Below are 18801 nucleotides of genomic sequence, written 5' to 3' on the forward strand. Positions count from 1 at the left end.
CAAGCTACAAAAGGGTCTCCGGCAGGCCCCTCTCATGAAAGAAAGGGGAGAAGAAAAAGAAAGCATGTTTGCTTATGTTGGCAAAAAGGAACTCTGGAAAGATTCAAAAGCAGACTAACGTAAGTGGTTGCCTGAGGGTGGGCGGGGGAGGATGAGTGGGTGGGGCAGCAAGGGGACTTCTGGACATTTGTGTTCTCATGATCTTTCAGTTTTGAACCATGTGAAAGTGTCACGTCGTCAGGAAATTTTCATTTGGCAGAGAAAGAGATGACACGTCCTCAGGAGTGAAAGGGGCCTGCCCCATCGCCTCGGCCCCGGCCCCCCACCCAAAACCCTGCTCAGGTGGCGCCGGTGACTCCACGTGATTCCATCCCGGCCTGCGCACGGCTCCAGCCACTACCAGACAGGGCGCTGGTGCTGGGAGAAGGGACTGCTGAGTCCGCTAGGGCCCAGCCCTCGGGCCTCCCGAGCAGACGCCAGCTCCGCCCTTTCCACAGGAGGGCCGCAGAGGCCGTGGGGAGCCAGCCCGCCGCCGCTTCGGAAACGTCTGTCCCCCAAACCCAGAGCCCCTGAGTGTGGGTCTCCGCCCTCCTCCGTATGTGCGGCCTCATACCTTAGATTTGAGCAGCAAGTCGTCTTTGGTCACCTCGCCTATGGAGTCTAGGTGAGGGCAAAGGTCCCTGGAGTCCCCCATCCTGGCCTGGTCTCACCTGCAGGAAAACACAGGAGCCCTGGGTGAGATTCCGCAGCCATTGCTCAGGGCAGGTAGGGGGGCTAGTGGTCATGTGCACGACCTTGGCCTCAAGGCTTGGCTCAGCCGCACCACCAGCCAGACTTCTCTGGCCTCCCGCTCCTTGACCGGTCACTGGGGTGAGGAGAACCCCACCCCCGGGCCGCTCGGAGGCCTCCCCCCGAGTCAGGGATGCTGGGGGCCTACCTCTGTGTACAGCGACTGTCCCAGGAAGCGGCCAACATCCACATTCTCTGCTGACAGCCAACAGTGGCAGCTGTGGAGGGCTGGAGCGAGAGGCCTCGGGCAGGGACCCTGTGGGGACAAACCAGTGTATCTGAGGTAGTTCCACCATTTTCAAATCGCTCAGCACTGACCAGCGGTGCCCGTGGGCCCTTCCTGAGTTGCTGCTGGACGTCACCTCTGTGATTCCCGAGAGGGGAGACATGCAGGCTCTGCAGGACAGGGCTACGGGGCCTCTGCAGCCATCGCTGCCCGTGGCTGCCACCGCCCTGTCACCCTCAGGACAGAAGGCTCAGTCCCTTCCGCACGTGCCACTGGGACCATCAGCTCATCTTCAGAGCCCCCCAACGACCCCGTGCTGCTCAGAACCCCCGACCCCCGAGTCCTGAGCAATCCGGGCTACAGGCGTAACCAGGGTCATCCACACGTCACCACTCCCCCTTTGAAGTGGGGAACAGACAATTAGAAGCTGACATTTTAAATGGCCACATGACAATGACAGGGTTCAAGGTTCTATATTCCAAACCTCCACCTGAAGCCAGATTTTTAGGGTTTTTTTTCACCTTTTGCACTGCGGTCAAACGTGCGCTTGATTGCGGCTCAGACCGCACCATTTTGAGCTTCAATATGTGGTCTCTTTGCTGTTGTTTAAGCGTCTTTGGTATGTGCCCCACGTGTCCAGCTACTTGGCGGGGCCAGGCTAGGAGCTCAAGGCCTGGTGCCACGAAAGGTGCCCGGGACAAGGACGACAGTGACAGGCCCACTCCTGATTCACACCTGCAGTCAGACCACTGGCATTCCTGCAACTTCAGATTTAAAAAACAGACCCCTGCAGCTAACAACCCTCTCTGACCCCTCGCTGCCCATTTTTACCACTGCAGAGACGCACCCGGAGCCTGGAACTGGGGGACTGGCCCAGGTCGGCACTCAGCTGTGAGCAGTGGGCAGGGGCCTGATTGGCCCATCTGGGGCCCCAGGGCTCGGCCGGCCTTGGCCGTATGTAAAGGGGCAGGTGGCTGATATTCCAGGCTCTGCTGCCACATCCATCTTTACCACATATTCTTTTTTTGTTTGTTTCTTTTATTTACAATCCATTAAAATTATTATTTTTTTAATTGTTATGCCCTGACCAGTGTGGCTCAGTTGGTGGGGTGTTTTTCAGCAAACCGAAAGGCTGCTGGTTGGATTGCCAGTTAGGGCACGTGCCTGGGGTGCGGGTTCAGTCTCCAACTGGGGGCACACGAGAGGCAAATGATCGATGTTTCTCTCTCTCTCTCTCCTTCTCCCTCCCTTCCACTCTCTCTCAAAATAAATACATGAAATCTTTAAAGAAAATTCTTAGCTCAAGGGCCCCGCGGAACAACCTCGGCCTGCTTCCAGCTTGCTAACCCCCGTTCTAAAGCACTGTGCTTCTCGGGTCTCCCCAAAGCAGCCCGGATCACTGGCGTTCCGCACCCCACTGCACACCAGTCACCACCAGTGTAAATACGGCAAATAGCAAAGAACGGTGCAGACGGTTCACTCGGCTCCAGGCTGTGTCTAAGTAACCGAGGGGGTGCGCAGAGGCAAGGCACAGAGCCCCCCACTACAGCGCTGCTCCTGACCGGGGCCCCAGCAAATGACAGGCAGCCAGGCGAACAACGACACAGCTGCACCCCGTGGTGCTGCGGAGCCACTGAAAACCACGGGCGTGCACGGAGAGCTTTCTTATGAGGCGAAAGAGTAAACTCTACCGAGAAAAGGCATAGTGCCGTCGACGCCTAAACCAGTAAGTCACTTACCGCCGTTACCAAGTGTCACAGGCCGCACATGACCGTCCGCGCTGCCCTTTTACACAAGTGACAGCACTCAGGTTTGCTGGCACCAGCCTCCCCACGAGCACGTGGGTGATGCCTTGCACCCTGAAATCACATTACAAGGGCCACAGCCTCACTAGACCATAGGAAGTTCTAGCTCCATTATAGTTTTAGGCGGTCCGATTCCCATCACCCAGGGTTATTTCTGTCTGCAGTCATACACTGCATAATGAATGACTTTTGGCCAATGATGGACCGCAGACAGGACAGTGGCTGCCTGGGGCAGAGGGTGAGGCTGCACTGCAAAGGGGCAAGGGGAAAATTTTTGTGGTATTGGAATGTTCTAGATCTCGACTGGGAGGGGGTCTAACCAGGTCAAATCTCAGGAAATATATCTTCAAAGTGCATGCATTGTATTGAATGTGTTGTAAGTGAAACTGATTGAAAGCACTTTAAATCCCAACTCGCCTAGAGTGACAGACCAGCTCAGTGGTTGTCTAGGGCTGTGGGATGGGGAGGCAGACAGGTGCCATTCAACAACACTCTTCGAAAGGGTACAGTTTATTGGGTACAAATGACACCTAACACCCCCCCCCCGATTTAAAACCCTGAAGAAAAAAACCCTACACTTTTATCAATACAGATAAGACTCGAAGAATGTTGAATAATGAAAGCAAGTGGCACCACCTCACAGCCAGTGGCACAGTGACGACAGAAAACAGTGACGACAGGGTGGGAAGAGGCTGGAGGAGACGTGGGGACGCTGGAGGCCTGCGCCCTGTGAACACAGGTGCAGCCCCCACTACGGGAGACGGGGCGGAAGCGCCTCAGAAGTTAGACACGGAACCACCAGGCGAATACACACTCCAGGCACGTCCTCGGAAGCAGTGCCTCGAGAAGACATTTGTGCGCCCCTGTTCCTGGCAGCACTGTTCTCAGTAGCTGAAGGTGGAAGCCGCTCATGTGTCCATCGAAAGATAAACAGACAGACAGAACCTGGTCCATACATGCAACCAAATATTGTGCAGCCTTAAAAAGGAGGTTCTGACACCTGCTATCACCCCAGTGACCCTTGAAAACATTATGCTCAGTGCAGAAGCCAAACACACAGCACAAAGGCTGTGGGATTCCCTCCTATGGGCGCTGAACAGTACACTTAAATGATGGTGATGGTTTGTTACATGTGTTTAACCACAATTTTTAAAGCTTAGGGTTTTTTGTTTGTTTGTTTGTTTAAGTTGTAGAAAGATAGCTTTGGCCCAGTGACTTGGTTGGAGCATCGTCCCATACACCAAAAGGTTGCAGGTTCAATTCCCAGTCGGGGAGTATCTGGGAGGCAACCAATCGATGTTTCTCTCAAATCAATAGACATATTCTCAGGCGAGGATTAAAAAAATGAAGTTGCAGAAGGATACACATAGTAGGACACCATTAAAAAGGTTTGAAAACGCTGGGCAGGGAGGGAGATTATGAAGTGAAGTATTCACTGACCAGGACAGATGCTGGTCCCCTTAGGGGTGGTCCTGCCACACTGCACACTCACCTCTGTCCCCTCATTCTTCAGGTCCCAGCTGCACTGTCCCCTGACCAGCGAAGGCGTCTGCTGGCCACCCCCCCGAATGCGATGCTGCCCTTCCCACTACCCTCACTGCCACCCCCTGTCTGTCCTGGCCCGGACGGGCATGCCCTGGAACCATGAGACAAACACCCCTTTCCAGTTGTCGAACGCCTGTCTCCACTCAAGAATGTAAGCATCCTGAGGGCGGGATCTATTCGGTCCACAGCTGTATCCAAACTACACAGAGCGGCCCCTCGGGCATAGTAACTTCCCAGAGGGTATTTAATGAGCGGGTCGAAAGGGCAAAAGGCTCTAACACACTATTATGGTCCAGGTCCATTTTGGTGAACGATGTTGGTTTCTTTGGCCACAGAAAGGATGTTATCTCTGGGAGGGGGAATCAAGTGATTTTTATTCCCTCCTCTTTTGCTTGTCTGCATTTTCTGCAATGAATTCGTGTTGCTTTTGGAATACTGCCTACACCCTGATAAATTACTTTTGGTTATTCCTGAAGTTTCAAAAGGAAGAAGTGTGTGTGAGTGGCTTCCTTGGGGCTCCTCCTGGGGCTGCCCCTGCTTTTCCCCAGACCCCCGAGAACTCTCTGGAAGGACAGAACTTGTCCCCCAGGAGCTCCCCAGGCCCACAGAGTGCGAACAGGACACGTGGGGTCGGTTTTGGAGAAGGGTCGGCAGCACCTGCGAGGCCCTGGAAGCTCGGCCGTGGGGGGGCCTGGGTGAAGGCCCGAAAATACAACTTTCATGTTCATTACGTGCCTCATTCAGGGGCGATCTGCTCCTTTTTTTCTTTTTGAAAATTTTATGTACTTATTTTAGAGAGAGGGAAAGGGAGAGAGAAAGAGAAGGAGAGGAACATTAATGTGGAGAGTTCCATTGATCGGTTGCCTCTTGTGCACCCCCAGCTGGGGACCTGGCCCACAACCCAGGCATGTGCCCTGACTGAGAATCGAACCTGTGACATTTTGGTTCACAGGCCAGCTGACCCACACCAGCCAGGGCTGATCTGCTCTTAACACCGCTGTTTTGCCTCATTCATGTCTGTGTTGGATTAAAATTTCTTATCTTCTCCTACCTATCCTGAAAGTAGAAAAAGATATTTTCATTTGGTTTTAACACAATTAAGATACATCTCTGTAGAAGCTGGAAAACAGAGACAAACATAAAATGAAATATAAATCACCTGTAATACTATTACACAGAAAAAAGACGAGTACAGCTGCGGTTCAGCCTTGTTCCTATGTATGAACACACAATTTTGAAAACAAAACTAGAACAGATATATTTTTGTATACTGACTTTGGGTTTATATCACACACATTTCTCATGTCACTAGTTTCTTCTGAAAAACGTCATTTCTAATGGCTGAATACTATTATAGAAAATCCAACTTAAACCTCACTTAACTACTTTCCTGCCATTGCACACTGGGTTTCGTGTCTATGTTATGCCATAGAACAACCCAGGCATGTGCCTTGACTGGGAATTGAACCAGTGACTCTTTGGTTTGCAGCCCATGCTCAATCCACTGAGCTATACCAGCCAGGGCCCTTTGAGGACTTTTTTCAGCCAGGGATACAACAATAAGAAAAAAAGTCGCTCAGTGTGATACCAGCTGAATAGGGAGGGTGGGGCGCAGGGGTCATGACGTTTTTTCGTCAAAAACCACTGAACACTCAGCACGATGCAGGTGGGTGTACCTGTAAACCACCCATCTGAAATGGACAAATGTGTTGATTCTTCAAAAAAATTCACTGAATCTGAATGCAGCCTCTCGCAACAACACCAGCTGGCACACTGCTACAGATGGTGTATCACCTAGTGGGGGGAGCCTGTTACAAGAAGGGGCCCACCCTTCAGAAGATAATTTCAGATTTCTCTGGGTTTCCCTTGTACTTGGAAATGTAAGTCTTTGACTCTATTTTTGACCAAAAGAAAAATTACTGAGTCAAAATGGATATTTTGAAGGCTCCAGGTAAATGCAAATGGTTTTCCAGAAAGATTACGTAAACTTATCTGCGTACTGCTCTGACTGGTGTGGCTCAGCTGGTTGGAGTGTTGTTCATAAACCAAAGGGTCGTGGGTTTGACTCCTGGCCAGGGCACATGCCTGGGCTGCAGACTCGATCCCCCAGTGGAGCATGAGAGAGGCAACCCAGTGATGTTTCTCTCCCTCTCTTCCTCCCACCCTTCCCTTCTCTCTAAGTAAACAGACAAATAAATAGGATTATTTAAAACATCAGTTTGTATGGAGGGGGAAAAGTGGAGTGGCAGCGCCCAAGACTGTGGGTGTTTCATAGTCCACACGCAGGACCTGAAACATGAGAAGTGCACACATCTTCAAGGAGCTCACCTCACCTACCTCAGCTGTCTACAGGTTTCCATGCTGCTTTATCTGGTACCCAACCAACACAGAGCACTGAGACTTGGGTGGTGGAAACGAGCCAGGCATGGGTCTTGCCCTCATGGGGCTCAGAGTTCCATATTTCAACACCAGGCTACATGCATGCAGTAGGGATGCTACAATTCCTAATGGCAGCCGCCTTTTACCATGTTACCAAATGCCGCTGGTCCACACACATTAACCCTGGATTTGACAGTAATTACGGAAAGCAATCAGAGAGAGAGCTAGCCCTGCATTAGGCTCCTTGCTCTTGTCCCTGGCAAGCAAGCCATGTGTCTTTAGCTAAATCCCTCGGTCCTCAGTTACCTCGCCCAGGAAGTGGGACAGAGCCAGCACCCTGGGTGACTGGGAGGCTGGTGAGACAATGCACAAGGGGGACTGAGCGCAGTGACTTCTGGTCACGGGGACCCTCAGGATGGCTCAGAGTTCGTATTTATCTGCCTACCAAGAATGCTCAAAAACCGTTTAGCACTATGATCTGTCTTACTGGCCATGGTTTATAGATCAGCAAACTCAGGGTGCTAAGAATGTTACGTCACATGCCCAAGGGCACCTCCCATCAGCTTTTCGCTCAGGCTTCCATTGCCCAGGGCAGCCGGGCCCACCTGCCCAGCCAAGAAATGCACAGTGTGAGCCAAGTGTGACACACAGCAGGTGCCTAATGCATGGGAGTTCCAATTCTCAGTGCCACTTTCTAAGATCCAAGCTCACCTCCTGGGGCTTTGGACATCAAAGTAAAGCCAGGACGTGGAACGTCAGGGAATGGAGCAAATCCTTAAACAGCTTTCCAGTTCCTGGGCCACCAGCACTTCTGCTCCCAGCAACCCAATTCCCTTTCTCCACATAGACAAAGGGCACTAAACAGACATGACGGAATTGGATCCCGGATTAATGGGGGAAAGCGCATCAGTGGAACAACTGAGAAATTTATTATGGACGGAATGTGCCCCTCAAATTTCTACATTGAAGTCCTAGCCCCCAGGACCTCAGAATGTAATCTTACTGGAGACAGGGTCTTCAGACAGGTGAATGAGTACAAATGAGCTCTTTAGGGTGGACCTCAAGCCAGTCTCACTGCTGTCCTTATCAGATGGGGACATCTGGACAGATAGGAGGCACCGACGCACCCAGGGGAGAGACCACAGGGGTGAGGACACAGCGAGAAGGTGGCTGATAACGAGCCAAGGGAGAGAGGCCTCAGAAGAAAACAAAGCTAGTTGACACCTTGATCTTGAACTTCCCAAGCTCCAGAACTGTGAGGAAATTGATTTCTGTTGTTCAAGTCACCCAGCCAGCGGTTCTTCATGGCAGCCTAGCAGACTGATAAGGCATTATATCAACACCGACGTTTCTGAAGATGGAGACTGTTTTCTGGTTATGTGTTACACTGTCTGTTTTCAGATGATTTCCCCTGAAATATGTAGGGGCAAACTACTCTTACGTGGGGAACTTACTCTTACATGGATCCGCAATAATAATAATAATGGGTATACAGAGAGTAGATATGGCTAAAATGTTAATAATTGCTGTACTAGGTGAAGGATATGAATGGGATTTCATTCTATTATTCAAGTAACTTTTCTGTGCATCTGGATTTTTTCAAAATAGAAACTTTTTAAAGATTCCTTTTTTTTTTTTTTTTTTTTTTTTTTTCATTTAAGGTGGGAGCAGGGAGCAGTCTTTGGAAAGGGAAACCCTAGGTCAACAGCTGGCGATCCGGGACCCAGTGCCCATTCCGAGCCAAGCGAGAGGCCCGCCTACACTCTCTCAGGTGAGCACCGCTGTTCCTCACCCGACAGAGGACACTCTGAGATGGGAAGCCGCTCACCCGAGGTCACATGGCGAGGAAGTGACAGAGCTGGAATGGAGCCAGGTGTGTCTGCCTTCACGGCCCTTCCCACCCTGCCCCCTGTGCAAACAAACGGAGTGCACACGGAACACGGACAGAGAGGGGAAGAAGCCCACTCTGCTGAGAGAGCTGGGTCCTGGGAACAGGCCCTCTTCCGAGCAGCTGGTCCACCGGACTATGCGCTGCTGGAGTAGGGAGATGCCTGCGCGCCCGCCAGGGGCGTGGCGCCTTCACCGCTTCACTGCAGCAACCCTAGAGTGCCTCTCCATCCTGACCACCAGGACTGCCTGCTTCGTCTCTTGGGGATGAGAAAGCAGGAGGGAAGGAGGCAGGTCGGCGGGTCTGGCAAAGTGCCCACCCACTCAGGGCCTGGGTGAGGCTTCCAAGACGCTTCATTCTAGATAAGGGCAGGCACTCTGTCCTCCCTGGGGCCAGCACTGAGCGAGGGGAAAGCACCTCCCTAGGGACACAGCCATCAGGCAGCTCGGCCGGGCTTGGCACCAGCTGCTGAGACCAGGCCACAGGTGCCCATTACTCATCATTTTCCTGGAGGTTCTGGCTATATCCTCCTTGTAGCCAGGATGGAACTGAGTTCCTCAGGATAGGAAAGGTGATGCTGCCAAGCCCCCACCAACACAAGGGCACCCCCTGACCGGGTCCCCACACCTGCACCCCTCTGGCACCCCTTTCCCTCCCTCCTGCCCTCTTCATTTAACTTCCAAGCAATTCCATTTTCCCTAAATCCCTAACACACTCCTTCCTCTAACCTAGTCTTTATTCACTGAGAGTCCACCATCCTTCTGACTCTCAAAGCAGAACTCTGAGCCTCCTCCTGCCTTGGCAAGCCCTGCTTCCAACACACTTCCAGTTATCCCCACTGGCCTTAGCCACTCCATCCCCGCCCTAATAGACCCCTGAACTGGACTGACACTCAGAGATCTCACTAAATCTTCAGAACCGCCCTGGGGGTTCACAACATTGGAAGTTAAATCCACTTCCACCTCCACCACGAAAGGAGGAATGACAGGCTCAGAGAGGAAGAGGAACTGGCTGGAAGTCACACAGCTACTAAACAGCTTTTGCCCCAGGCCAAAAGGCTATTCCGAGACATCCCAAGTTATCTGAGAAGGCCATTTGTCTCAGCCCCAGGGGTAAGAACAAGGATCTTAGAGGAGGATGTTCCAGAAAGAAGTAAGGCATTCCAGAAATGCTGCCCAGCTTCAGAATGATCGTGAGGAGAGGCAACCAAAAGCAGCTTCCATCAGCACCTCCCCGCAGCCAAAGAGCTGCAATGAGAGCAGCCGCAGCCGGCAGTTACTGAGTGGTCATCGTGCCAGGCGCTGTGCAGAAGGCACAGCAGAGGTGGGCCTGTGACTGGTCCCTGCTCCACCTTCCAGCTGTGTGACCTGAAGCGCGCACCGCCTCCCTGAACCCAGGTACTCTCGTTTGCAAAATGAAGAATAACTGAATCCACTTCATTGGCTGGTTGGGCGAGTTCAGTGAGATCCTGCTTATCCCAGGACCTGCCACCTAGTAAGCGCTTAGTAAGAGGTAGTGCTTTCAAAGGAAAGCACCGGCCTATAATGAGAGAGGGAAAACTACTATTTAAGGGGTTCCTAAAAGCCTTCGAAGACACTATTCATGCATTTAGTTATTTCCTAAGCGTTTGCCGATGCCCATACTTCAAATAAACTTAATCCTCACAGCATTCTCGGGGTGGAAGGGGCAAAGGGCAGAGCGACGGTCCTCGTGGCAAAGGACGCGAACGCAAGGCCCCTGAAAGCTCCAGAAAGGCGGCGGGCAAACCCCCGAGGAGGGGCCCTAGGGGTTCAAAACACTGGACGCGCCTCTCCTCGGGGAGAAGCGTCTGGGTGTCATTTTTAGCTGGGCAGTCGGCTTTGGGACTTTAATTCAGCACCACTAATAAGTGGTCATCTTTTGTCCTTAAAGGAAAAAATACACGTCAGGGCCCAGACCCGGGGGAAATAAATGTCAGCGCCCCGAGACGCGACACGCATGCTTTCAACGCTGAATCAGGCCCTGGAGAATAAAAGAGATGGCGGCTCCTGTCCGGCAGGAGCAACGAGTCCCCGGGGGCTCGAAGTGGGGCGACGGGACACTCGAGGACCCCCCGAGCGCCGGCCGGAGGAGGGGTGGGGTGACGGTGGCCGGGGGGTTCCCGGGTTCCGCTCACCTGGCCGCGGCGTTTTGCGCTCTTGGAAGGGCCAGGCACTCGGATCGCAGGGAGCGGGGTCGGCGTCGTCCCTCCCCCAGAGGCCCGGCCCCCTGAAGCAGCCGGCAGCAGCCTGAAACTCACCTGCCGTCGCTACAGACCCAGCGCTGCTTGTCAGTCAAACGCACCCTCCGCGGCGCCGCGCAGGGTCGTGGGCACCGGCAGCCTCGCCCCGCCCCCTCTCCCTGATCGCCCAATCGGGAGGGGCCTACGCCACCAATGGGGGCGTGGACAGATGGGCGATGCGAAAAAGGTGGAGCCAGGAGGACTAGGGGCGGGCCCGGCAGAGCTAGCGCTCTGACTGCACTGCTGAGCGCCGGAAGCAGACCAGGCCACAGCGCTGCGGGGCAGCGGCCGGACCGGGAGCGGCACCGACTATGCCGGTCACCGGGAAGACTTTCCGCCGGCGCCGGGCCGACTCGGAGTCGGAGGAAGATGAACAGGACTCAAAAGAGGTTCGGTGCGTTTGGAGCGGGGTTTCCCCTGGGCAGGAAAAGCGAAGCTGGCTTAGGGACTCACCACGAGCCGGGCTCCCTCTTCACAACATTGGTAGCTGTGAGGTGGTGTTGTCCCCTTCTGCGGATGAAGAAATTGGGGCTTCTAGAAATCGGGGCTCCCGCCACTCCCAAGGCCTCAACATTGGAAGAGGGACGGGAAGTGCATCTGATTCCCGGTGGGTCTAGGCGCCCGTGCGCCTTCTGGACCATCGAGCCGGCGACTCGGCAGCCGGCTAGGGTACCGGTCGAAGCTGCTGTTTGACTCCGAGTTCCGCAGAGGCTCTCTCAACCTGTACGTTGCCTTTTTTTTTTTTTCCCCAGATTAAAACTAGAAGAAACCCGAGAGGTGCAGAATATGAGGAAGAGGCCCAACGGAGTGAGGTGGGTACCGCAGGGGGACCCGGAGGAGGAGGAGATGGGCGTGATAGACACATCCCCGCCCCGGTCGCTGTCACAGAATATCTCCTGAAACGTAGCTTCTTTTCTTGGCACACTTTGCACTTTCCACTGCCCTGGAAGAGGCTCAGCGTTCTCTGACAACGTTTATCTAGATGGCCCGAGTTGTGCGGTCGCGAGGCTTGCTCCAGAGGTGCAGAAACAGGTCACCAACTCGTGTTTTTATTGCACCCAATTAACTATGGAAGCACATCGAGTCTGGCAAATTTAGAAGAGTCCAATCAAGAAAATAAACAGCACCCATGGAGATAGCCAGTGTTAGTATTTAATGTTCTTCCCTATTTCGAGAAAGATGATGAGAACTGCTATTCTATGCTGTTTTCATCTCCTTATGACCTTGGAGACACTCATTCACGTTGTGGGTTATTTTCCCCAAAACTTTTCTAATGCCTGTATAATACTCCACCACAAGTGTATACCATAATTTAACTAATTCCCTATTTGAGGACCTCTAGGTCATCTTGTAAGTTTTCATCAGATAAGGCTGCAATAATAGTATTTTCCTACATTTGTCTTTACCTTTAGTTTTCCTGAAGGCAAAATCTTAGAAATGAGATTTCCAAGCTGAGATAATGCCTTTACCGAAACCTTTCCACCTCCCCCACCCCCGGCATCTAGAGTGTATGTTGAGCCGTTTTATTCTTTTTTTTAATTATATTTTTTAAAGATTTTATTTATTTATCTTTAGAGGGGAAGGGAAGGAGATAGGGAGAGAAATATCAATGTATGGTCGCCTCTCATGTGTCCTCTGCTGGGAACTGGCCTGCCACCCAGGCATGTGCCCTGACTGGGAATTAAACCACGATACTCTGGTTCACAGGCCCGCACTCAATCCACTGTGCTACACCAGCCAGGGCAAGCCATTTTATTCTTGTAGGCCTTTCTGGCTGGCTTTGGTGCTCACCCATCAAATCTCACCCTTGCCCTAACGTTGCAGTTTACAAATGTCCTAAGTGTTCCTTCTCATCTCTGAATGGTGCCGCTCCCCACTCCCTCCCTTTCTCTTTTGGTTTTACTCAGTGCCGTGGCCTTGCTGGTGGGAGAGAAGGTGCAAGAAGAGGCCACTCTAGCGGTGAGTCATGGGGTGCTCCTCACGCAGTGGGAAAATGTGGAAGCTCTTCAGAGGATGATTGTGTTTTCTTAAGAAAATCCGCTGCCAGTTACCTAGATGTTTCTTCTCCACCGTGTTGGCTCGCTGCAGGATGATCCCTTTCAGATGAAGACAGGCGGCATGGTGGACATGAAGAAACTGAAGGAGAGGGGCAAAGATAAGTAAGTACAGGACGCTCTGAGATACAAATTCACCTGCAGCCCCTGCTGGGGCCTCGGGGCCCCCAGAGAGTTGGGGCCTGCAGCTGTGGCTTTTGTGGGACATCTTCAAGTAGCCTTTGTGCTGTGCAAAGGGTGTATAGTTTAAAAGCAAAACTAAAACTCTTTACAGGTGAGCTTAGAGAGATGTGGGCACACTGCTTTTGGAAAGATGCGTTGTTTATTATCTTTCAGATTCATGTGGAGGTTTTATTTTTCTTTTTTCAGAAAACACAAAAACACAATTATAAAAACACTACATACAAAAGTAAAAAATAAGAGAATCTGCTGCTTCCCCCCCTAGAGGACTCTCCAGAGGCCTACGGTTTGCTTGCATATGTTTATTTACATGTCTTGTATTTTTCCCCCAGCCGTAACGGGGATATTACACTTTTTTGTTGTGTACCTAGTTCATTGGTATAACACACAACTCAGCCTCACCGAGTTGTGACTTCACGGCTGAGCTTCACGGTTCTCTCCTTTTAGGATCAGCGAAGAGGAAGACCTCCACCTGGGGACGTCCTTTTCGGCGGAAACCAACAGAAGGGACGAGGATGCTGACATGTAGGTACCAGTGCGTTGGGCTGTGAGCGATCAGGGGTGGGCTCCAGCCAGACACGATTCGGGACAGTTAGTGACAGCTGACATTTTTAGAGTTTTCCAAAGACATCAGGGGGGCCCTCTTGGCCTACTTCCCAGGCTTGAGAACTTTGAAAAACTCTGAAAAGTCCCTTAAAAGTAGTTCTTGAGACTTACTTTCCTTGATTAGTAGTGTTTCCCCCAGACGTTGCAGGGATAAACAGTGGACTGCCCGCTTTCGATTTTGCCAACAAGGCTGTGAAACAAACAACTACCCTCTCCCATCATCTCTCTGTCTTTGAAGAACCTTACGTAGAATAATGCCAATAGATTGGCGGGACATGATCTCATGGGATAGATCAGCACTTTACATTGTACATTTTAGCACAACAAAAACAGGTAGTTTTACTTTTCTCACCTCTCCATGGACTGATGAAAACTTCATCACGGACCTCACCGCCCCGTGGGCCAGGGCAGGGACCATCACCGACCACTCTGTGGGCCAGGGCTGGGAACCACTAACTTAAAAGATGCATATGGTGAACCTCCTGCCTCTCCCTGACACCCATGTGTTTCTCGTTTCAGGATGAAGTACATTGAAACGGAGCTGAAGAAGAGGAAAGGGATCGTGGAACACGAAGAACAGAAGGTGAAGCCCAAGAACGCAGAGGACTGCCTTTACGAACTCCCAGAAAGCATCCGTGTCTCCTCGGCGAAGAAGACAGAGGAGATGCTTTCCAACCAGATGCTGAGCGGCATCCCTGAGGTGGACCTGGGCATCGAGTGCGTTTCAGGCCCCTGCCCTCACCCCTCTCCGGCCCCAGGGCGGGCGGAGGAGCTCTCTGCTTTCCAGTTCAGGGTCAGGGGGACTGCTTCTTCCCTGTCTCCTTGGAAGCCCGCATTAGCTCTGTTCTGTCGGGCGGGCTGAGATGGCTGACCCCAGGAGCTTCTCTGAAGTGTCGGTCAGAATATATGATAAAGACACGTAAGGGACCCTTTGTACTGAAAGCAAAAGTGTTTTTGCGTAGCTCCTCAGCTGCTCTCGTGGGGCCCCCGCGTTCCTCTGTTCTATTCCAGTGGGAGCAATGTTGAGGCCTCGCCCTCACCACCCCACAGCCCTCCCCTCGGTGCACTGCAGAGCATCTGCTCTGTAAGGGGATGGCCCTGGAGGAGATGCCATGGTCAGAGTCATCCTCGGGCGCAGAGGCAGCTGGAGGCCTCTGGGTTCTCACCTCTCCTCGGGCCTTTCTAGCTTTGAGCCTACATAGGCTGTTCTCTTTCCTTCCTGGAGGCTCAGTCTCCTCTTGACCAGAAGAGACTAACCCGCAGCCCCGATAGCCCGGAGAGCTCCCCGGGAGCTCAGCTGTGAGGGAGCAGTAGGCTGCGCAGAGCTGTGCTGGGGGAAGATGGTGTCTTGGCTCAGTGGTGCGCTGCCCGCCTCGCCGCTCGCTTCTGAGGGCCAGAGGTGCGGCGACCTAACGCATGGCCTGGCTCCTTTCTCCCCTTAGTGCTAAAATTAAAAACATCATTTCCACGGAGGACGCCAAGGCCCGGCTGCTGGCAGAGCAGCAGAACAAGAAGAAAGACAGTGAGACGTCCTTCGTGCCCACCAACATGGCAGTGAACTACGTGCAGCACAACCGATGTGAGTCTCTGCGGAAGCAGCCCTCCCCTGCCCCTGCCCTGCCCCTGGCCCTTTGGTGTGAGGTCCCCGGGTTCCCTCGTTTTGTCTGACGTGTCCCCTGGTCTCTTGGTTCAGTTTATCATGAGGAGCTCAATGCCCCAATACGGAGAAACAAAGAGGAGCCCAAAGCCCGCCCGTTGAGAGTGGGTGACACAGAGAAGCCAGAGCCTGACCGTGAGTACGGCGGTGGCTGCAGGCTGCCTGCAGTGGTTGCTTTGCTTAGGGGCCCACGGAGATAGGGTGGGACGCGGCGGGGCTGGCGCTCGGGCTTGGGGGCCTGTGTAGCCGGGATTTAGTCCGCGCTCTGGGCCATGGCCTTGCACCTTCCCCTTCGTAAGCCTCGGTTTCCTCATCTATGAAATGGGAAGAGGAAGAGTACAGCCAGCCACTGGGGGTTGCTCTGAGGACTCACTGGGCTGTCAAATACAGGGTCGAAAAAAATAGAGAATTTCAATAAATAAAAATAAATGAAAAGTCACTCATAATTGTACCAACTAAAGGCCACCACTGTTAACAATGTTACATAAAACCTTCAGACTTTTGTTTTAAAGATTTTATTTATTGATTTCCAGAGAGAGGGGGAGGGAGGAGGGAGAAAAAGAGGGAGAGAAACATCAGTGTGGGGTTGGCTGTCACACGCCCCCGCTGGGGACCTGGCCTGCAGCCCAGGCGTGCGCCCTGACTGGGAACCAACCCCGCGACCTTTCGGTTCTCAGGTTGGCGTCCATCCCCTGAGCCACACCAGGCAGGGCCAGACTTTTTTAATATTCACGGATAGTAAACGTTGCAGGTACACTTACAGGGGCGTCCTGGTGCTTTACTCAGTAGCCTGCCCCGCGTGCCTCTCCATGTCAGTAAAGTAAGTGCATGTTTTCTCTTTCAAAGACCAAATCACGTTCCGTTGGAAAGACAGGTGCACCGTGGCCTGACCGTTCCACTCTGGCTGGGCACGTCACCTGCTTCCCACGTTTCCCCGTTTGAACATGCTCTGATGCTCATTCTTGCCTACATCACGTTCTTAGGCCACATTCTGAGAAGTTGCCAAATGAGCCCTGAGAGGTGGCGTGCTCCTTAGTCCCCCTCCAGCAGCATCTGCCGGGCCCCCCCCCAGGGACGCCTGCACCGGGTGTGGTCTTTTCATCAACAGTGGGATGGCTCTCAGGAAAGGCGAAATCTGAGGCTCCTAAAAGCCAGCCTGTTAATCTCACTCTTCTTTCGTATTTGGGAAATTAACATCTTGGTTTTGTGGTCTTTGATTCCCAAAGAGCTTCGTGTTACACACGTAGTAAGCGAGGACTCTTGAGTCTCCAGACTTGGGTTTCATACTCAGCCAGCCTTCACTGTCTGAGTGACCTCGAGCCAGTCACCTAACCGCTCTAAGCAAAGATGGCAACTTGCCCCTGCTAGGGTTGCTGTGAGGGCCAGAGGAAGTGGTGTCTAAACGGATTTAGTGCCATTCCTGGGGCAGGTGAGACTCGACGAAGCCACACCTGTCACCCAGTCTGATGCTGGTGTCGGCGTGTTTTGGCCAGCACCCGACTCCGCCATGTGTCTGTTTTCAGTCACCCGATGACAAGTATTTGCTGAGGCCCTACTATGCTTCTGTTCAGTAGGGTAGGCATGGGGGCTCCTACACAGAATGGCCTTTGCCTGTGTGGACGTGAAGCCTGTCAGTGACCTCCAGCCCAGCAAACAGCTTTTCCTCTTTTCCTTCCCAGGGTCCCCCCCGAACCGCAAGCGTCCCGCTAATGAGAAGGCCACCGATGACTATCATTATGAGAAGTTCAAGAAGATGAACAGGCGGTACTGAGGGAGGCCAAAGGGGGGAGGTGCAGAATGGATGTAAATAGCACAGGCTGTCATCCTCGGGGGGCTGGCCTGCTGGACAGAGACCTGGCCGTCGGCTCGCAGGCTCACAGGCAGTTCCAAGAACAGGCTGTTGGTCCCGCTGCTCACCTGCTTGGTTCTTTGAACTTTGACTTTGTAACCTTTTAAAACGAAACAATATGCAAGTTTTTTTTTTTTATTTGGGGGCAAAACATTCTTGTGAGCTTCATTAAATCTTGTATGTAAATATGTTGCCTTTTTTGTAACATTTGCCTCAGGAGGAAACAGCCATGTGTTGAGCGTAATACCCCTTAACAGCCATGTGTTGACATAATACCCTTTAAATTGTGCTCTTGTTGTCATGTGTGTCATTGTATCTGCGACTTCCAATTATCTTGCGTGGGGTTGAGAAACGCAGCCTTCGCTGTTTCCAGTGGATCCAGTGGACAGCAGAAACATCTGGGATGGGACTGAAGGGACGGGTATTTTCTGACTTTTACAGAGTTGCCTGTTTCTTTTCATTAAGAAGGGAAAATCACATGTCTCTATCACTTCCTCACTTCGGTATTAAATGTGAAAGGAATCCAGCCTTCTCGTTTACGTGGTACCTCCTCGCAGCAACATCGGGCGGTGTGTGCAGAGCCCAGGAGAAGGCAGCTCAGACTCAAAACAGTTACTGAGCAAGAGCTGCCGATTCGTTCAGGAGATGCAGACAGGCTCCAACCTGTTAGCGGTCAAGGGTGGTGCCACTTGTGCTGTCATTTTTCCTGAGGCATTTAAACAGTTTGGGGTGAAGGAATGACAGGGTGGGTGGCTCCGGGGCCGATGTGCCATGCGCATTGTGGTTATTGAAGTTTGGCTTTGGGGTCGGATCTGATCCCTGCTCCCAGCTTATTATATCCCTGGCCAAATCGCTGTCCCTCGGAGCCTTGGTTTTCTTTCTCATCTGCAATACCGAGATTGTTTTCTCATGCACTCTTTTCCCGCTCCAGCAGAATGCAAGGTGAAGCCAAGCACAGGAGTCACATGTGCCTAATCTTTTTCCTGAATCCCCAGGGTCTAGTCTGTGACCTGACAGATGGGCAGTCCTCAAAAGGATGAGTATGTGAGTGGATGTCAATCCAGTGGAGCAGCCTGACAAACGCCACCTCATCCAGTCGATGCAAGTCATCAGCGATAGTCATTAATCATGTTGAAAGGCCTGATCTGATGTTATAAAAATAGCACTGTACCTCTGTAAAGTGTGCTCCTTCCCCAAACCCGTAACTCCAGTCTAACCATGTGACAAACATCGGACAAATTCCGGTGGTGAAATTTGTGGGGCATCCTACAAAATATTTGACCCGCACCCCAGAACTGTCACGGTCATCAAAACCAAGGAACATTTGAGAAGCACTCACAGCCAAGAAGAGCCTAAGCAGAGCTATGGCAGCTAAACATGAGTTCGTGGATAGGATTCTGGATCCCAAGCAGGACATTATGTAACAACTAAGGAACTATCTGAACAAACTTCAGTGAGTTTTTGAACTAGTTCATATGGAACAAATGTAACATACAGATGTTAATTATAGAGGAAACTATGTCAGGTGCGAGGGGCATATGTGCTCTGTATTCTCAATTTTTC

At 52.1% G+C, this 18801-nt stretch overlaps 2 protein-coding genes across 4 annotated transcripts in view; one reads left to right on the forward strand and one right to left on the reverse strand.

Moving 5' to 3' along the window:
* USP20 (ubiquitin specific peptidase 20) overlaps positions 1 to 10998 on the reverse strand; it is a 32260-nt gene extending 21262 nt beyond the window's left edge. The window contains exons 1-3 of one of the 3 annotated variants that reach the window (XM_037145105.2): positions 10911 to 10998; positions 938 to 1045; positions 614 to 710 (exon numbers count right to left, since the gene is read on the reverse strand). In XM_037145105.2, the coding sequence (XP_037001000.2) occupies positions 614 to 694 (81 nt within the window). In that variant the 5' untranslated portion in view covers positions 695 to 710; positions 938 to 1045; positions 10911 to 10998. The other 2 variants (XM_053667792.1, XM_053667793.1) reach the window with 2 other exon arrangements.
* A 145-nt stretch (positions 10999 to 11143) lies between these two features.
* On the forward strand, positions 11144 to 17743 carry CUNH9orf78 (chromosome unknown C9orf78 homolog). The gene is made up of 9 exons (XM_037145200.2): positions 11144 to 11286; positions 11645 to 11704; positions 12800 to 12851; positions 12981 to 13051; positions 13574 to 13651; positions 14252 to 14449; positions 15175 to 15311; positions 15426 to 15524; positions 17069 to 17743. Exons 1-9 carry the CDS (start codon positions 11204 to 11206, stop codon positions 17158 to 17160), a joined length of 870 nt encoding a protein of 289 aa, XP_037001095.1. The 5' UTR covers positions 11144 to 11203; the 3' UTR covers positions 17161 to 17743.
* The last annotated feature ends 1058 nt before the right edge of the window (positions 17744 to 18801 follow it).

Source organism: Artibeus jamaicensis, unplaced genomic scaffold (genome assembly GCF_021234435.1).
Source record: "Artibeus jamaicensis isolate MK-2021 breed Jamaican fruit bat unplaced genomic scaffold, CSHL_Jam_final contig_471, whole genome shotgun sequence".
NCBI classification, from domain to species: domain Eukaryota; kingdom Metazoa; phylum Chordata; class Mammalia; order Chiroptera; family Phyllostomidae; genus Artibeus; species Artibeus jamaicensis.